At 58.1% G+C, this 13,647-nt stretch overlaps 8 protein-coding genes across 8 annotated transcripts in view; 4 read left to right on the plus strand and 4 right to left on the minus strand.

The window, feature by feature from the left end:
• Window positions 1-90: 90 nt before the first annotated feature.
• Window positions 91-3,777, minus strand: ACA1_369850 (ATPase with chaperone activity, putative; the record flags this gene model as incomplete). Its single annotated transcript, XM_004340214.1, has 16 exons — window positions 91-297; window positions 376-539; window positions 636-786; window positions 871-984; window positions 1,092-1,214; window positions 1,306-1,474; window positions 1,599-1,784; window positions 1,878-2,027; window positions 2,109-2,338; window positions 2,424-2,533; window positions 2,646-2,773; window positions 2,852-2,919; window positions 2,987-3,120; window positions 3,203-3,308; window positions 3,384-3,595; window positions 3,672-3,777. 16 exons carry the CDS (start codon window positions 3,775-3,777, stop codon window positions 91-93), a joined length of 2,358 nt encoding a protein of 785 aa, XP_004340262.1.
• Window positions 3,778-4,615: 838 nt separating this feature from the next.
• On the plus strand, window positions 4,616-5,273 carry ACA1_369860 (GTPbinding protein SARA, putative; the record flags this gene model as incomplete). Its single annotated transcript, XM_004340215.1, has 4 exons — window positions 4,616-4,732; window positions 4,805-4,900; window positions 4,976-5,116; window positions 5,187-5,273. Coding segments are annotated over 4 exons (441 nt in total), but the record flags the coding sequence as incomplete, so codon positions are not given.
• A 234-nt stretch (window positions 5,274-5,507) lies between these two features.
• Window positions 5,508-7,406, minus strand: ACA1_369870 (eukaryotic translation initiation factor 3 subunit E, putative; the record flags this gene model as incomplete). Its single annotated transcript, XM_004340216.1, has 8 exons — window positions 5,508-5,540; window positions 5,622-5,700; window positions 5,776-6,023; window positions 6,097-6,316; window positions 6,412-6,509; window positions 6,609-6,836; window positions 6,938-7,237; window positions 7,317-7,406. 8 exons carry the CDS (start codon window positions 7,404-7,406, stop codon window positions 5,508-5,510), a joined length of 1,296 nt encoding a protein of 431 aa, XP_004340264.1.
• Window positions 7,407-7,573: 167 nt separating this feature from the next.
• ACA1_369880 (uncharacterized protein) lies at window positions 7,574-9,593 on the plus strand (the record flags this gene model as incomplete). The annotated part of the gene is made up of 11 exons (XM_004340217.1): window positions 7,574-7,661; window positions 7,776-7,804; window positions 7,874-8,033; window positions 8,109-8,211; window positions 8,307-8,451; window positions 8,553-8,588; window positions 8,675-8,773; window positions 8,846-9,021; window positions 9,098-9,221; window positions 9,298-9,510; window positions 9,579-9,593. The coding sequence occupies 11 exons, from the start codon at window positions 7,574-7,576 to the stop codon at window positions 9,591-9,593; spliced, it is 1,188 nt and encodes a 395-aa protein (XP_004340265.1).
• A 223-nt stretch (window positions 9,594-9,816) lies between these two features.
• On the minus strand, window positions 9,817-10,564 carry ACA1_369890 (uncharacterized protein; the record flags this gene model as incomplete). Its single annotated transcript, XM_004340218.1, has 5 exons — window positions 9,817-9,958; window positions 10,033-10,184; window positions 10,244-10,316; window positions 10,387-10,435; window positions 10,513-10,564. 5 exons carry the CDS (start codon window positions 10,562-10,564, stop codon window positions 9,817-9,819), a joined length of 468 nt encoding a protein of 155 aa, XP_004340266.1.
• Window positions 10,565-10,746: 182 nt separating this feature from the next.
• ACA1_369900 (uncharacterized protein) lies at window positions 10,747-12,096 on the plus strand (the record flags this gene model as incomplete). Its single annotated transcript, XM_004340219.1, has 3 exons — window positions 10,747-11,546; window positions 11,644-11,794; window positions 11,899-12,096. The coding sequence occupies 3 exons, from the start codon at window positions 10,747-10,749 to the stop codon at window positions 12,094-12,096; spliced, it is 1,149 nt and encodes a 382-aa protein (XP_004340267.1).
• Window positions 12,097-12,455: 359 nt separating this feature from the next.
• ACA1_369910 (uncharacterized protein) lies at window positions 12,456-12,914 on the plus strand (the record flags this gene model as incomplete). Its single annotated transcript, XM_004340220.1, has 1 exon — window positions 12,456-12,914. One exon carries the CDS (start codon window positions 12,456-12,458, stop codon window positions 12,912-12,914), a length of 459 nt encoding a protein of 152 aa, XP_004340268.1.
• A 173-nt stretch (window positions 12,915-13,087) lies between these two features.
• The window catches only part of ACA1_369920 (cleavage and polyadenylation specificity factor subunit 2, putative), a gene marked incomplete at both ends in the record, with an annotated part of 4,892 nt that continues 4,332 nt past the window's right edge, over window positions 13,088-13,647 (minus strand). Inside the window, 3 exons of the mRNA XM_004340221.1 lie at window positions 13,088-13,195; window positions 13,281-13,334; window positions 13,415-13,539. Coding sequence (XP_004340269.1) covers window positions 13,088-13,195; window positions 13,281-13,334; window positions 13,415-13,539 — 287 coding nt within the window. The remainder of the gene's footprint in view (window positions 13,196-13,280; window positions 13,335-13,414; window positions 13,540-13,647) is intronic.

The raw sequence follows: 13,647 nt of genomic DNA on the forward strand, positions 1-13,647 counted from the left end.
GTGTGTGCAGAGGATGTTCACAATGTTGATGTTCTGCGGTTTGCAAACACTGTTGGAAACAGTGTCGCATTGGCTGGCCCAGCCCTTAACTCAGTCGTCCTCGACGCCAAACTCGGCCTTGAGGAGGGGCTTCGCGTTGTGGACCTCGGGCGTGCTCTGCTCGGTGTGGACCACCTCCAGGTCGAGCTCCTCGAGCGCCGAGCTCCAGCTGTCGGTGGCGGCGGTATTCTTCAACACCTCCTCGGGGTCGACCGCCTTCCTGCTGATCCGTATCAAGTCGCCATCCAACACATCACCCTGCGGTACCATCGCACCACACACCGTCGTCGTTATCGAAGGGGTACAACGTCGAACAACAACCACATCACACGGTACCTTGAGCATCTCGCGCGACAGAGGGTTGAGGATGTGCTTCTGGATGATCCTGCGCAGCGGGCGAGCACCGTAGACGGGGTCATAGCCGCGCTCGGCCAGCCACTCGCGCGCCTCCGGGGTGAGCTCGACCTGGATGCGGCGGTCGGCCAACAGGTTGGACACGTCTGCGCGCATTGGATTGGGGGGGGGGGCAGTGGACCACAGTCAGCGCCACGCTTTCCATGGAAAGCGAAAGCGAAAGGGAGAAGAGAGGGGCGTACCCTTGAGCTGGATGTTGACGATGGAGTCCATGTCCTCGTGCGAGAGCCTGTTGAAGAGCACAATCTCGTCGATACGGTTGAGCAACTCGGGAGTGAAGGCGCCCCTCACGGCGCCCATCACCGCGTCGCGCGCTTCCGAGCTGCTGTGGCCCTGCCCAAGCGAAAGAAAGAAAGGAAATATTGGCGACGTGTCAACACAATCCGTGCGTTTCACGCAGTGAGATGGGAGGCATACGGGCGGCAGGTCGGCCAGGATCTCGGCGCCGAGGTTGGAGGTCATGATGATGATCGTGTTGCGGAAGTCGACCTTGCGCCCCTGCGAGTCCGTCAGGCGTCCCTCGTCCAAGATCTGAGTGCGCAGACATCAGTGAAGTCAGCAACACCAGATTGCCAAAGAAAGAAGAGACCTCTCTCTTTCGTAAAACGAAGAAGACGAGAGAAGTGCGTATCGCGTACCTGCAGGAGGATGTTGTGGATCGCCCTGTGGGCCTTCTCGAATTCGTCGAACAAGACGATCTGATAGGGCCGCCTCCTGACCGCCTCGGTCAGCGTGCCGCCCTCTTCGTAGCCCACATAGCCCTGCACAGTCACGACGTGCGATCAAAGCACCATGGTGCGTCAGCCTCGCGTGGAAGCAAGTGGAGTGCGGTGGGGGCGAGGGAAAACGTACGGGAGGCGCGCCGATGAGCCGTGAGACGGAGAAGCGCTCCATGTACTCGGACATGTCGATGCGCACCATCGCGTTCTCGCTGTCGAATAGGAACGAAGCCAGCTGCTTGCACAGCTCGGTCTTGCCCACGCCCGTCGGACCGAGGAAGAGGAACGAGCCGAGCGGCCGGCTGTGCGAGTGAAGGCCGGCTCGAGAAATACGCACCGCATTGCTGTCCCACATAGAGTTGGTCATTCAGAGAACACACACACGCACACACACACACACACGGCCGAGTGGTGGGCATTGTGTACCTGACGGCGCCAACGGCATCATTTTGGCCCTTCACGCGCGATGCAAGGACCTGCTCCATGTGCAGAAGCTTTTCCCTCTCGCCCATCAGTAGGTTGTGAACCGGAATGCCGGTAGCGCGCGACACGACCAACGCGATGTCGTTGTCCGTCACCGCTTCGCCCAGCATCGTCGTCTCGGCCCCTTGGCTGTGGTGCGGTACACACCATTATCCCCGTGACGTCATCAAGCTCTGAATTAGCCGCAAGAGGTCATCGGGAGAGGGGAGCAAGTACACGTACTCCTTGGGCAGCTGCCTCTCGAGGGTTGGGATGATGCCGTAGGCCAGCTCGCCGGCCCTCGCCAGGTCGCCGTTCCGCTCGGCCCTTTGCAAGTCCAGCTTAGCTCGCTTGAGCTGCTCCTTCAGGTTCTTGATCTTGTGCAGCTTGTCTCTATCGGACAGATGCAGTGGCGTGACGTCAGCACAGTGTGGCAGCAGCGGTTGCCACAAGTGGGTGGCGGTGGTGCGTTACCTTTCCTCCTGCCAGGCCCTGGTGAGCTCCTGTGATTTGCCCTCGACGCGGGCGATCTCGGACTCCACCTTCTGCCGGCGCTCGGCGGAGGCCGGGTCGGTTTCCTTGCGCAGAGCCTCCAGCTCGATCTTGAGGGTAATGATCTGACGGTCGAGGTCCTCGATCTGCTCGGGCTTGCTCTCCTGCTGCAGCCTCAACCTGCTGGCCGCTTCGTCCACCAGATCGATCGCCTACGACATGGAGGTGCCCAACCAACGTGTCAACAACACTTGGCCGAAGTGGAGCGAGCTAGCGAGCGCGAGAAGGCCGCTGTACCTTGTCGGGCAGGAAGCGGTCGGTGATGTAGCGGTGAGAATAGACGGCCGCACACACGATCGCGCCGTCGGTGATGCGCACTCCATGGTGCACTTCATACCTCTCCTTCACTGCAGGCCAGGTCATGGCAACGCAGCACACGAATGGGTGAGTTCAGCCGAGAGAGAGAGAGAGAGAGAGACGCAGGCGAGAGTGTTGACAACGACGAGGAGGTGTGCGTACGGCCGCGGAGGATTGAGATGGTGTCCTGCACGGTGGGCTCCGGCACAAAGACCGACTGGAAGCGACGGGCCAGGGCCGGGTCCTTTTCGATGTACTTGCGGTATTCGTTCAACGTTGTGGCGCCAACACTGTGGAGACCAAGACGTAGGTTAGAGCTCTTGGCATAGAGGTAACCGATGAGTTACGGGGTCGGCGTGTGAACTTACCAATGCAGTTCTCCGCGCGCGAGTGCAGGCTTGAGCATGTTCGAGGCGTCCATCGACCCTTCCGAAGCCTGTGATGTGGGTTGGTTGAGTGATTAGGCGCGGAGGCCTAAGGTTGGTTTTGTAGAGAGATCGTACCCCGGCTCCAACGAGGGTGTGCATTTCGTCGATGAAGAGGATGACCTCGCCCTTGAGGTCGTGCACGTCCTTGAGCACTGACTTGAGGCGTTCCTCGAACTCGCCTCTGAACTTGGCACCGGCCACGAGTGTTCCTGATATCAAGGTGGGACGTGAAGCGGTCGTGTGAGTGTAGCCAAGTGGTGTTTGTTTCGTTGCCAAGTCTGGGCGACTCACCCATGTCAAGGCCGATCACCTTCTTGCCCTTGAGGCTGTCGGGCACGTCCCCGTGTATGATGCGCGTGGCCAGTCCCTCTACGATCGCAGTCTTGCCCACACCCGGCTGTTGCGGGTCCAACCAAGCGTCAGCACGGAATCGTCACCGAGCATGGCACTGCTGGAAGCACAGTGGACGCACCTCGCCGATGAGCACGGGGTTGTTCTTGGTGCGACGCGAGAGGACCTGCATGGTGCGCCTGATCTCTTCGTCGCGGCCGATGACTTCATCGAGCTTGCCCTCCTTGGCGAGGGCCGTGATGTCCTTGCCGTACTTCTTCAGCGCATCGCCCGGCACCGCGGCGTCGGGGTTGACGTAAGGCGGCGGTATGGGCTGCCCGCCACGAGTGTAGCCTGCAATACAGAATCAGTCCTACCGATTGATGTGCGATGAATGCATCTGATGCTGGTGGGGTGCAGGGGAGGGTACCATTGGCATAACCACGGCATAGCGGGAACACCAGGGCCGGAGGGTGGAGGAGCACGGTGGAGGTGCCCAGAGCTGCCGGCCAGCGGGATGCAGCACTGGTTCTCATCGCCGACGATCTCGACGATGCTGCAGGTTCGCTGCTGAGCACCCTGCGCACTGCGCCTGCCTGCTGTGGTGCCCTACGGCTCAGCAGTCCCGAGAGGGCGCTGCCACTTCTGGTGCCACCCAGCGCTGCGCGTCTCATCTTCCTATATGATCTGTTTTTTCCTCTCTCTCTTCAGCGTGTGCTCGCACTACACGTTGTGCGCTTTGGTTAGAGTGACTCCTTGTTTCTTGTGCGCTTGGGTCAGAAGAAGGAGGTCGCTGGTACTACACTGCTATCCACAACAGCCGCTGGCAGCCACCAAGAGGCTTCTGGCATTTGCGGTCTTCCTGGAAATTTTGTCGAGTGGTTGCCAGAGCTTCGTCGTCTTGTTGAACACAGTTCGAAGGAGTGAAGAGCCTTATCGCTCGTTCACTTCGATGACGTTCACACAGAGGAGAGGTGTGAGCACTCGGCCAACGAACCGTGAGCCATGTGTAGGTTGTGCCTGACGAATTCTTGTGCCCTGGTTTTCTTCGCTCTTTTCTCTTCTTCATCCTAGTGCTCCTCTTGAAGCTGTTGCAACATGTCGTTCCTCTGGGATTGGTTGTTGGATTTGCTTGCTTCTCTTGGCCTGTGGAAGAAGGAGGCCACCATCCTTCTCCTTGGTGAGTGCACTTTCTTTTGCAAAATCATGACAATTTGATTTGTTGCTGATTAATCGTGATTGAATCCCTCAACTGACCAGGCTTGGACAATGCGGGAAAGACAACCCTTTTGTATGTGTGCCACCTCATATTAGCGATTTGACGCAGCCCCATCCCTCCTGTGCTCATCCCTCATTGTTTTGCGGCCCTGCAGGCACAAGCTCAAGCACGGCGAAGTGCGGCTGTTTGTGCCCACGCAGCGCCCGAGCGTGGAGGAGATCGACGTGGGCAGCGTCAAGTTCCGAGCGTGGGACCTGGGCGGCCACCGACAGGTACCCAATACACGAACCCTTCCTTCCCCTGTGGCCGCGTCAGCCTCACACACCTCTCCAAACCACCACCAGGTGCGCGCATGGTGGCGCGACTACTTCGTAGAAGCCGACGCCATCGTGTTCGTTGTTGACTCTTCCGACACGGAGCGCCTGAACGAAGCCAGAGAGGTGCCCACATTCTTCCCTTCTTCATGGAGGAGGCCACTTCCATTCAACCACCCTCTCTTTGCTCGCACACACCAGGAACTGGCGGTTCTGCTGGCGGAGCCGTCGTTGAGGGACCTCAAGGGCCTGGTCGTGTTGGGCAACAAGTCCGACCTCCAGGGATCTCTCAACAGCGACCAGCTCATCTCCGCCCTCGCGCTCCAGGACTCCATCGAAGAGGTCCGCCCCACTACTATTCCCTTCCATGATCATCGCTTCTGCGCCAAGCTCACCCAATCTCGCACGGTAGGGGAGGCCCATCGGCGTGTTCCGTTGCTCTCTGGTGGATGGCACGGGCTACCTCGACGCCTTCAAGTGGCTCGGCGGTCGCTTGTGAGCGTCACGTAGGCGGCGTGCCGGTGGTCCTTGTTGCGGTGTGGGCAAGAGCTGCCTGCCGGGAGCGAAAGTCTCTCTCTCTCTCTCCGATGAAGCACAAGACGGCAAGAGAACAACTCACCTTGCCTTCGCTGTTTATCTTGTTTGGCGGTACCGCAGGGAGGGCAGAGTGTGAATGTTGTTTATTTGTTTGTGGGGAGGGGGGAAGCAAGACGCAAGCCGGAGAGATTCGACCTTAGGCCTGAGCCTTGTCGTCGCCTTCGCTCTGCTGTAATAACAGAGGTGTGAGTGCGTGCACGAGCCACGAGGAGAGGGGCGTAATCAGCAGGTTGAAGGGGAAAGGACGTACGACGTATTTGTCGAGGTTGTTGGCGAGGACGTGAGTGCGGAACGACAGACTCTTCGTTTTGTCGATAACCTGCTGGTAACTGTGGCGTGTTTCGGTTAGCACGGACGAGGCCCATCGAGAACGCGAAAAAAAAAGCGGACGGGCGGGCGCGTACATGCTGGGGTTCTGCGTGCCCATGATCACATGGTTGGCCGCCGAATCGATCTTGGCATCGAGGTGCGCGTTGCGGATGAGGTTCACGATCCACCGCTCGGCGGCGTCCTGGTCCATATCAAGCTTCTGCGCCAGTGTGCTGATGTCGATGGTCTGATGAATGCGGCAGTAGGTCTCGAAGATGAGAAGACGAGCGTTCTCCATGAACTCGTTGCGGCACGAGACCAGGAAGAAGTCGTTCATCAAGACCTAAAGAGATGAGGTCCATGTGGTCAACGGCTGAGCGTAGAGTCCAGTGTGTATGTGTAAAGGGAAGCAGTACGTTCTCGCACTCGCGCAGCTTCTTCTGTGCGGCGTCAAAGTCAAAATTGGCGTAGAGGTCCTCGAGGAACTCGGTGATGGGGTCCGAGTAGGAGTGCGACTCCTGCTGCAGCACTCTCACGAGATCGTTGAGCTGGTTCCTCCGCCTCTTGTTCGTGATAACGGCTGTCGTCAGGTACCGCAGGATGTGCGGGCAGGTGGTCTGGATGGTGTTCAAATACCTGGAAAGAGAAGAGGAGAAAGAAGAAGAACCATTCAGATCAGTAATGGAGTGGGAACGACCAGACGCTCTTCGTCATGCGTGGAGGGGACGCACTTGTCCTGCAGGAACATGTCCACGATGCCATTGCGACCGTTGGGGTGGTTGAAGAATACAAACAAGCTCCAGTGAAGGAGCCAGGTTCGCTGCTGAAGCTGCACAAGGGGCGTTTTGAAAGTCTAGAGGGGAAACTAGAGTCAGAGAGCGTCGCGATGAAGCTAGGCGCACGCATTCCACGACACGATGAAGCTTACCTTGGCTTCGATGGCTTCCTTCAAGGCCTTGAGGTCTTCGATGGCGGTGGTCCACTTGAGCATGAGGATCTCAGCGGCAAACTTACCCCAGAGGGCGTTGAACTTCTTCTCGGCGTCGTTGCTCAGTGTGCGGAAGTGGTAGAGGAAATCGGCAGCACCCGAGTAGTTACCGCATTCGAACTGGAACTTGGCGCTCTCATAGAGATGATCCAAGCAGCCAGCGGGCACCTATCGAAAAAATCATAATTAATTTGTGGCAAGCCTAAACATGTTGATGGTTGCAGTAGAGGCGAAATGATGGCATAAATTGAAGAAGCAAATTGGTGTACCCCAAGGTTCTCCTGGATGAACTCGATGTTGTAGTTCTTCTCTTCCTTCAATTCAGCGACCTTGGTCTGATCCTGCAGGAGTCGGACCAGAGGGGCGCAGAGAGCGTTCAGCTCCTTCAGCCTGGCCAGCACGGCAGCGCGCTTGGTCGCGAACGTGGCCGGAGGCTCGGTTTCGTGAAGCTTGCGGTGGATATCCATGGCGAAATCGACCATGTTGGTGTTGGAGAGCAGATCCAGCTGCGCCGACAGGAGCTCCTTCTCTCCATAAATCTTGTTGAGTGATGAAGATGATTTTAGTGCCTGAACGCACGAACTAAGAGGAAATGGACGAGAATTGCCCAATGATGGAGCAATTCATTGAATTGAGATGTGAACCTACCCTGTTCTCCTTCAGGAATTCGATCAGGGGGAACACCAGATGGCGATCCAAGTAGGTCGCAATCGTTTGAGTGAGGTCGTACTTCGCCATGGCTGCTTGATTCTTCTTCGATCCGGCGGCAGAGGAAATCTAATTGGCTGCGCGGCAGGAAAAGGGCAGGAAAGCCAAGGCGCACGAAATGAGCACAAATTGAGGGCACCGCGACAGTGGCGCACGATCTGCCACCTCACAGCTTGGCATAATCTGCGGCTTCTCTGATGTACGGCCGATTCTGTGGCATGTCGCGACTATTCGCTGTAGCGCTGTTTGCGTTGCTCCTTGCCTTGCCCGCCGTTTTCCCCCAAGGTACTTGCCAGGCTCCTCCACTCCAATCAACTCGCGTTGAGATTAATCATTTCTCTCTATCCAATTCGGCTGCACAACTCCCATTTCCTTTGCATCTCTGCACTTGGACATCAGGCGCCAAGTTCCAGACCGATGCGGACTGGGTTCGTCCCGCATCAACTCGCCTGCTGCTTCCGGGAGGTTATCAGCTTCCTACTCACTTGTCAGTGCAGGAGGAGTTCGAAGAGGAGGAGTTCGAAGCTGCCGTGCCAGTACACACGGCCAAGCCTGGCGACGCCGCGTCTCCGTCGCACAAGGACGCTGCAGTCAAGGGAGCAGAGGAAGCCGACAAGCCTGCGAGCAAGCTGTCCTTCGCTCTCACTCCCGCGCTCGGTAGATGATGACCAACTGCCGCTGCCGCCACCCTGTCCGCTGTGCTAAACGCGTTCTCTCGTCACCTGCGCACAGGCGACTGGTTCTACGTGGAAACCGCCTGCATTGTGCTGCTGACAGCCTTTGCCGCCAACTACTACTTTGGTCGCCAGGCCAACCGTCGCATCGCCTTGAGCTGGTCCGTTTGCTGACCACTCAGCGCTCTCTGCTTCCCTGCGCGCAAGCGGTTGCTGAGTAGTGTTCTGCTTCCCTGCTTCCCACCGATACCACTAGGGGTCGTACATTCGCGCAGCTGCTCGACAGCAACTTTAGCCGCGTGGGCGAGGGCGGAGGTCTCCTGATCAAGGAGAGCGAGAACCGGTATCGCGTGCCGGCCACTGGTCGCCGCAACTGCCACGGCCTGCAGGCCACACTCAACGTACTTCGCCCCAGTCTTCCTGATGCGCCGGCCCACAAATTGCTTACACTCGCGGCCATGCACCATCACAGCTCGGCAGGCGCCATGACTTGTTTGCGCAGGTGTACGAGTTCTTCATGCCGGCGCCGGACACGCTGGTTCGTTTTTGCTTCTCGACCCTCGGTACATTCAGTGTTCGCAGGAAGCTCACATGTTGCTGGTGTGCGGTGCGTGCGTGGTTTAGACGATTGAGGTGGCCTACGAAGACAATGTCGACCCTATGGTCTTCGCCCTTGTGCCCAACTCGCGGGCCAAGGCCGTGCTCAAGGACATGACCGACTTGGTACGCATCTGTCACCACTGCTCCCCCCAACCACCACTTCCATCAGCTCACGAGCTTACTCTCGCGAAACAGAGCTTGTTCGCCAAGCAAGTCTCGTGGCCCGAGTTGAACCAGTGGTTCACCGTCATCGCCGAGAGTGAGGACGCCGCCAGCCTTGTGCTCACCAAGCAGATCTCTTCCTCTATCGCCAAGTACCACAAGCTGGTCCGATTCATTCACATCTCCGACCAGTTCCCCCACGTGACCTAGTACGTCCCCCCCCCCCATGTTTGCCATTTGACCGAGCGAGGCGCTGATACGCTGATGCCTCGTTTTCTCCTCTAGCAAACGCATGATGCGGTTCGAGCTCAACCTGCCGACTCCGGAGCAGATGGAGGAGCTGGCCACGCTGATGCGCATGATCATCTTCCTCATCGACCACCTGCCCACCGTCAGGCTCCCTCCTGCGGTAAAGCCACCTTCAACGCCTTCACTCGTTTTGACTTGAGCTCATCACGATCTCAACACAACAACCATGCGTGTAGGCCAAGGCCAGAGCAGACAAGAAGAGGACCAAGGCTGCCGAGGAGGAGGCCAAGGCCGCCCACGCGCAGAGGCAAGAGGCCGCGCAGCAGAAGAAGGCCGAGAAGAGGGCCAGCGACAAGGAGAAGCTCAAGGAGCTGCCCCCGGACCAGCAGGCCAAGGCCGCCGACAAGGAGGCTCGCCGCGCGCGCAAGAAGAAGATGGGCAAGCTCAAGGTACGCACTACCATCATCAACGCGTACGTTTTGTTGTGTCTCACTCACCAACTCGTCCTCTGTCCCAGGTTGTTTACGGCTAGACGAGAAGATGGAGAAGACTTGCAGAAGAGGAGAACGGACAGAGAAAGAGGCAAACGAGATGCTGCGCGTGTGCTCAGGGCGTTTGTTATTTATTCCTCGATGCAAACTATGTAACATGGGATGTTGCATCGCAAGCGTAGTGACCCGACGAGAGGGAAGAAGGTGAAGAGCTGAGGAGGAGGAAGAAGACAGAACGAGAGAAGGGTGATGGGGAGAGCGAACTTAGCCGGGGCCAGAGTTGAGACCGAAGAGGCGCACTTTGTGCATGCGGGGCAGCTTCGACACAAGCAGCACGATGAGCGCCACGATATTGATCACCAGCATCAAGAAGTTGTACTGCGTGTAGTGCGTCGTGAGGAGGAACCTGTGCCAACGCCTCAGAGGTGAGCATACTGTTGAGAGCAAACAGGCAGATGAGATGGCGGGGTGGTTGCGTACAGCACGATGGGAACTACAGTGAGCAGTTTCCTGGTGGGAGAGAACTGAATCCCTTGGTCCAATTGCTCCCACATGGTCAGCTTAGCATACTTGTCCTGATCTGAACCCGTGAATGGCGCTCCTTTACTCCAATGGAAGGCCATCCATGTCCCCTGCAGATGAGGTGAGCATGAAGTTGTTTGCTGTTGAAGGAAGGACAGACAAGACGCACCAACGCGTGCACGAGATTCGTAATTGTCCAGGCAGTGGATGGGCTAATGCCAGGAACAAATGTAAGGAAAATCCTGTGATATCCGAAAAATGAAGATGTAGATTAGCGCAGCAAAAGGCCGAGCGGTGGCCAACGTAACGCACCTGAAGCCTATTATCAAGGACAAATAAGCCACCCAAGCGCCCTTGCTGTCTGCACTCGGGAGAAATGAGTGGATTAGGATTTGGGGGGGGGATGGAAGACCAAAGCGGGTGCAGATAAGCACGTACCAAACCATGTCACGTTTCTGTTTTCCTCTAGCGATGCGTCCACCGTCTTCATCTTGCAGCAGAGCAGCCGGCAGATCTAGATCAACGCAAATTTGCTTGTCTGATTGCTTCGCTGGAACGTCGTGTCTGCGTGCTGAGGTGGCACTTTGCGGTGCGAGGCAACCGAAAAAGAAAAAGTTGGTGGAAATCTGCTGCAAAAGAAAAAGAGACGATAAATCGCAACTGATTGATTCCATGATGAGGAGGGCGACTTTGGCACTGCGGGAGCAGGGCAGTGGATGTATGCTGATGGGCCGCTTGCCGGCCGTGAGCTCTCCTTTCACGTCGGGATCTCGCTCCCTTTCGACATCTGCCGATGATTTGCTTCACCTGTTCAAGCAGGCCGCCTCCAAGAGCGCGCCCTCGGCCCCCGCCGCCCCGGCCCAGCAGCCGCGTCCCGTCAGCGCCGGGCGAGGCCGCATGCCTACTTCCGCAGCCACAACTTCGTCGGGCAATTGGGCTCAGCAATTGGCGAACCAGCTCGACGACCGGGCCATCGAGAGCCCCGCCAGCCACCCTGCCGCTAAGCCCCTCTATCAGGGCCAAGATGAAAAGAAGCGCAAATTCCGCCCAGCCAGACATGCGTTCGATCCCTCAGCTCCTCGCGGGGGCAGCATGGAAGATGTGGCATCGCCGCTGTCGCGCGGAGGTCGTGGGCGCAGGATGCGGGGTGGCGTCTCGCTCGGGTTCGATGACGCTAGATTCCAGGACGCGGCGGAGGAAGGGGAAGACGATGATTTCGACATGCGAATGGTCCTCCGGGAGGAGAAGGACGATGCGAAGGACCTCGTTTCCCTCTCGTCGGCCATGGACGAGGGCGGAGATGACGATTGGGAAGCGATGGCCGCCGAGATCAACGCCTGGGGCAAGAAGCTGCAGAATTCGCTCCGGCCTCACATCGAGGTCCTGAACAAGCACACCAAGACCAGGCGCATGCGAAGGCAGAAGTACCGCGCCTTCCTCGAGCGCTGCCTCGCCCGTCGCGAGGCCAAGAGGTACCACCTACCACTACTCTACTCTTTCATCTTCTTGCCCCCCCCCGCTACACGTTGCATGTAGCGTGCGTCGTGCTCATCACCCGTGACACCACAGGGGCGGTGCGCCTAAGCCTGCTGGCTGGCCGTGGCCCAAGGAGAGGGACCTCGTCTACAACACCGACCTGTTCGTTCCGCTCAACCTCGAGCTCAAGGGCATCGAGGAGGAGGGAGAGGACCTGCACGCCCTGCTCACCCAACAGATGGAGGTTCGATTCTTCTCCCTCTACAACCAGCGCACAGTAGTGAGTACCCACTAACGGCCGCTCACGCCTTCTTGCGTCTTCTTCATCTACTCCACATCCTCTTCCAGGATGCCGCCCGTGCGATCGGGCACAACGCCTCGTGGCCGCTGGAGGAGAAGAGGAAGCTCATGCTCGGGCTCAAGAGGTTCTACGAGCAGGCCGTGCGTAGCGGTCCCGGCTCGTACGACCTGTTCGCCGACCATCGCCACGCCCTGGACGATGACGACTTTATCGGCGGGGGCGGCGGTCCGTCCAGCAGCGAGTGATCGTCGCAAGTAAATGCTCAACACGCCTTCATCTTCAAGCTAGCTTCTTCAGCGCCTCTTTCTGCTTCTTCGTGTAGAGGGGGGTGGGTGGGTGTGGGTTGGTGGCCAACAGCAGAAGGGACAACGCCTGTTAACTGTCGACAGAGCTGCGAATTGGCCGAATTTTACAGCAGATGGGCCAGTGGAGGTGGAGATTGGCTTGCGTCCAAGCGACATTTGGCCAACTTTGCCTTCATCTCCCCCTACATCAGGGGATCAAGCCGACCTACGCCTTACCTTTAAAAACCGACCACCCTAGCGCAGGCCATTCTACCACCACACTCACAACCACCACCTCCTCCCAACCAACACAACCAGCCATGTCCACCCCTCAGCAGACCAACCAGCAGACCCCTACCGGCGGCTACCCAGTGCCCTCGGTGCACTCGGGCGCGCCCCAGTTCGGCACCGGCGCCAACCTGGTCCACGACGCGCCCATTGTGAAGAAGGACATCGTGCACGAGCACCCCGAGATCGTGCACCACGAGCATCACGTGCAGCCGGTCATCCACGAGAAGGAGCGCCACATCCAGCCCGTCCACAAGACCGAGATCACGACCGAGCACCCGGTCCTCCACAAGGAGACGATCGTGCAGGAGCCCGCCCGCATGGAGACTGCCGGCCACGGTGTCACCGAGCCCCACCACGTGGGCATCGGCCAGAAGATCAAGGGCACCATGAAGGAGGTCCAGGGGGCCATCACCCGCAACCCAGCCCTCAAGGAGGAGGGCAAGCTCATGAAGCAGGGCGCCACCACCACCGGCACCACCCACTACTAAGGGAGGCCCTCTTACCACCATCATCTTTTCTCTTCTCCACTCTTCCCTCTCCCTCCTTCTCTTCTCTGCTCATCATGAAGGCGAGTAGCTCGTCCTCTTCTTCTCTTTCTTCAAATAAAAACCAATTATTTCCTCATAAGGCGGTGGTTTATTTGGTGATCTTTGACTCCTCCTCAGAGGATGTGGAACTGGGAGTAGAGCAGGTCGCGCACCGCAAAGTAGTCGTCGCACAGAGCACCGTTCACGCTGATCTTGCTCCTCCCGCTGAGCCCTTCCGTTTCCTAATGTGCGCGTAACACCAACACAACGTTAGACACCACACGACACACTACACTACACACACGCGTGCATGTTTCGCGAAGGTACCTTCTTGAGCATGACCACACCGTTGCAAATCAACACACCAGCCGCGAATTCAGTCTGTGTGGCAAGAGTGGCCATAAAGATGGTGGTCAATACACGGCCACGTTCGGGGAGGGAAGAGAAGGTAAGCTACGTACCCGGAAGCCGTGCTGTGTGAGAATGTCCTTGAAGTCGGAGAGGCGCACTTCGCCCACAAAGACCGGGTCGTGGGGCGGGATGATCTCCTCGGGGGCCTGCTCGAGCTCGAGCTCCATGCCCTCACCTGCACGACCAGCGACACACAGTGAACAAAGGCGAGAGAGCCGGACCGTGTGTGCGCGTGCGTGCGTGTGTGTGCGTGTGTGTGCGTGCGTGTAGGAGGCGGATTGGT

This window comes from Acanthamoeba castellanii (genome assembly GCF_000313135.1).
Source record: "Acanthamoeba castellanii str. Neff unplaced genomic scaffold scf7180000084664, whole genome shotgun sequence".
Lineage (NCBI taxonomy): Eukaryota > Discosea > Longamoebia > Acanthamoebidae > Acanthamoeba > Acanthamoeba castellanii.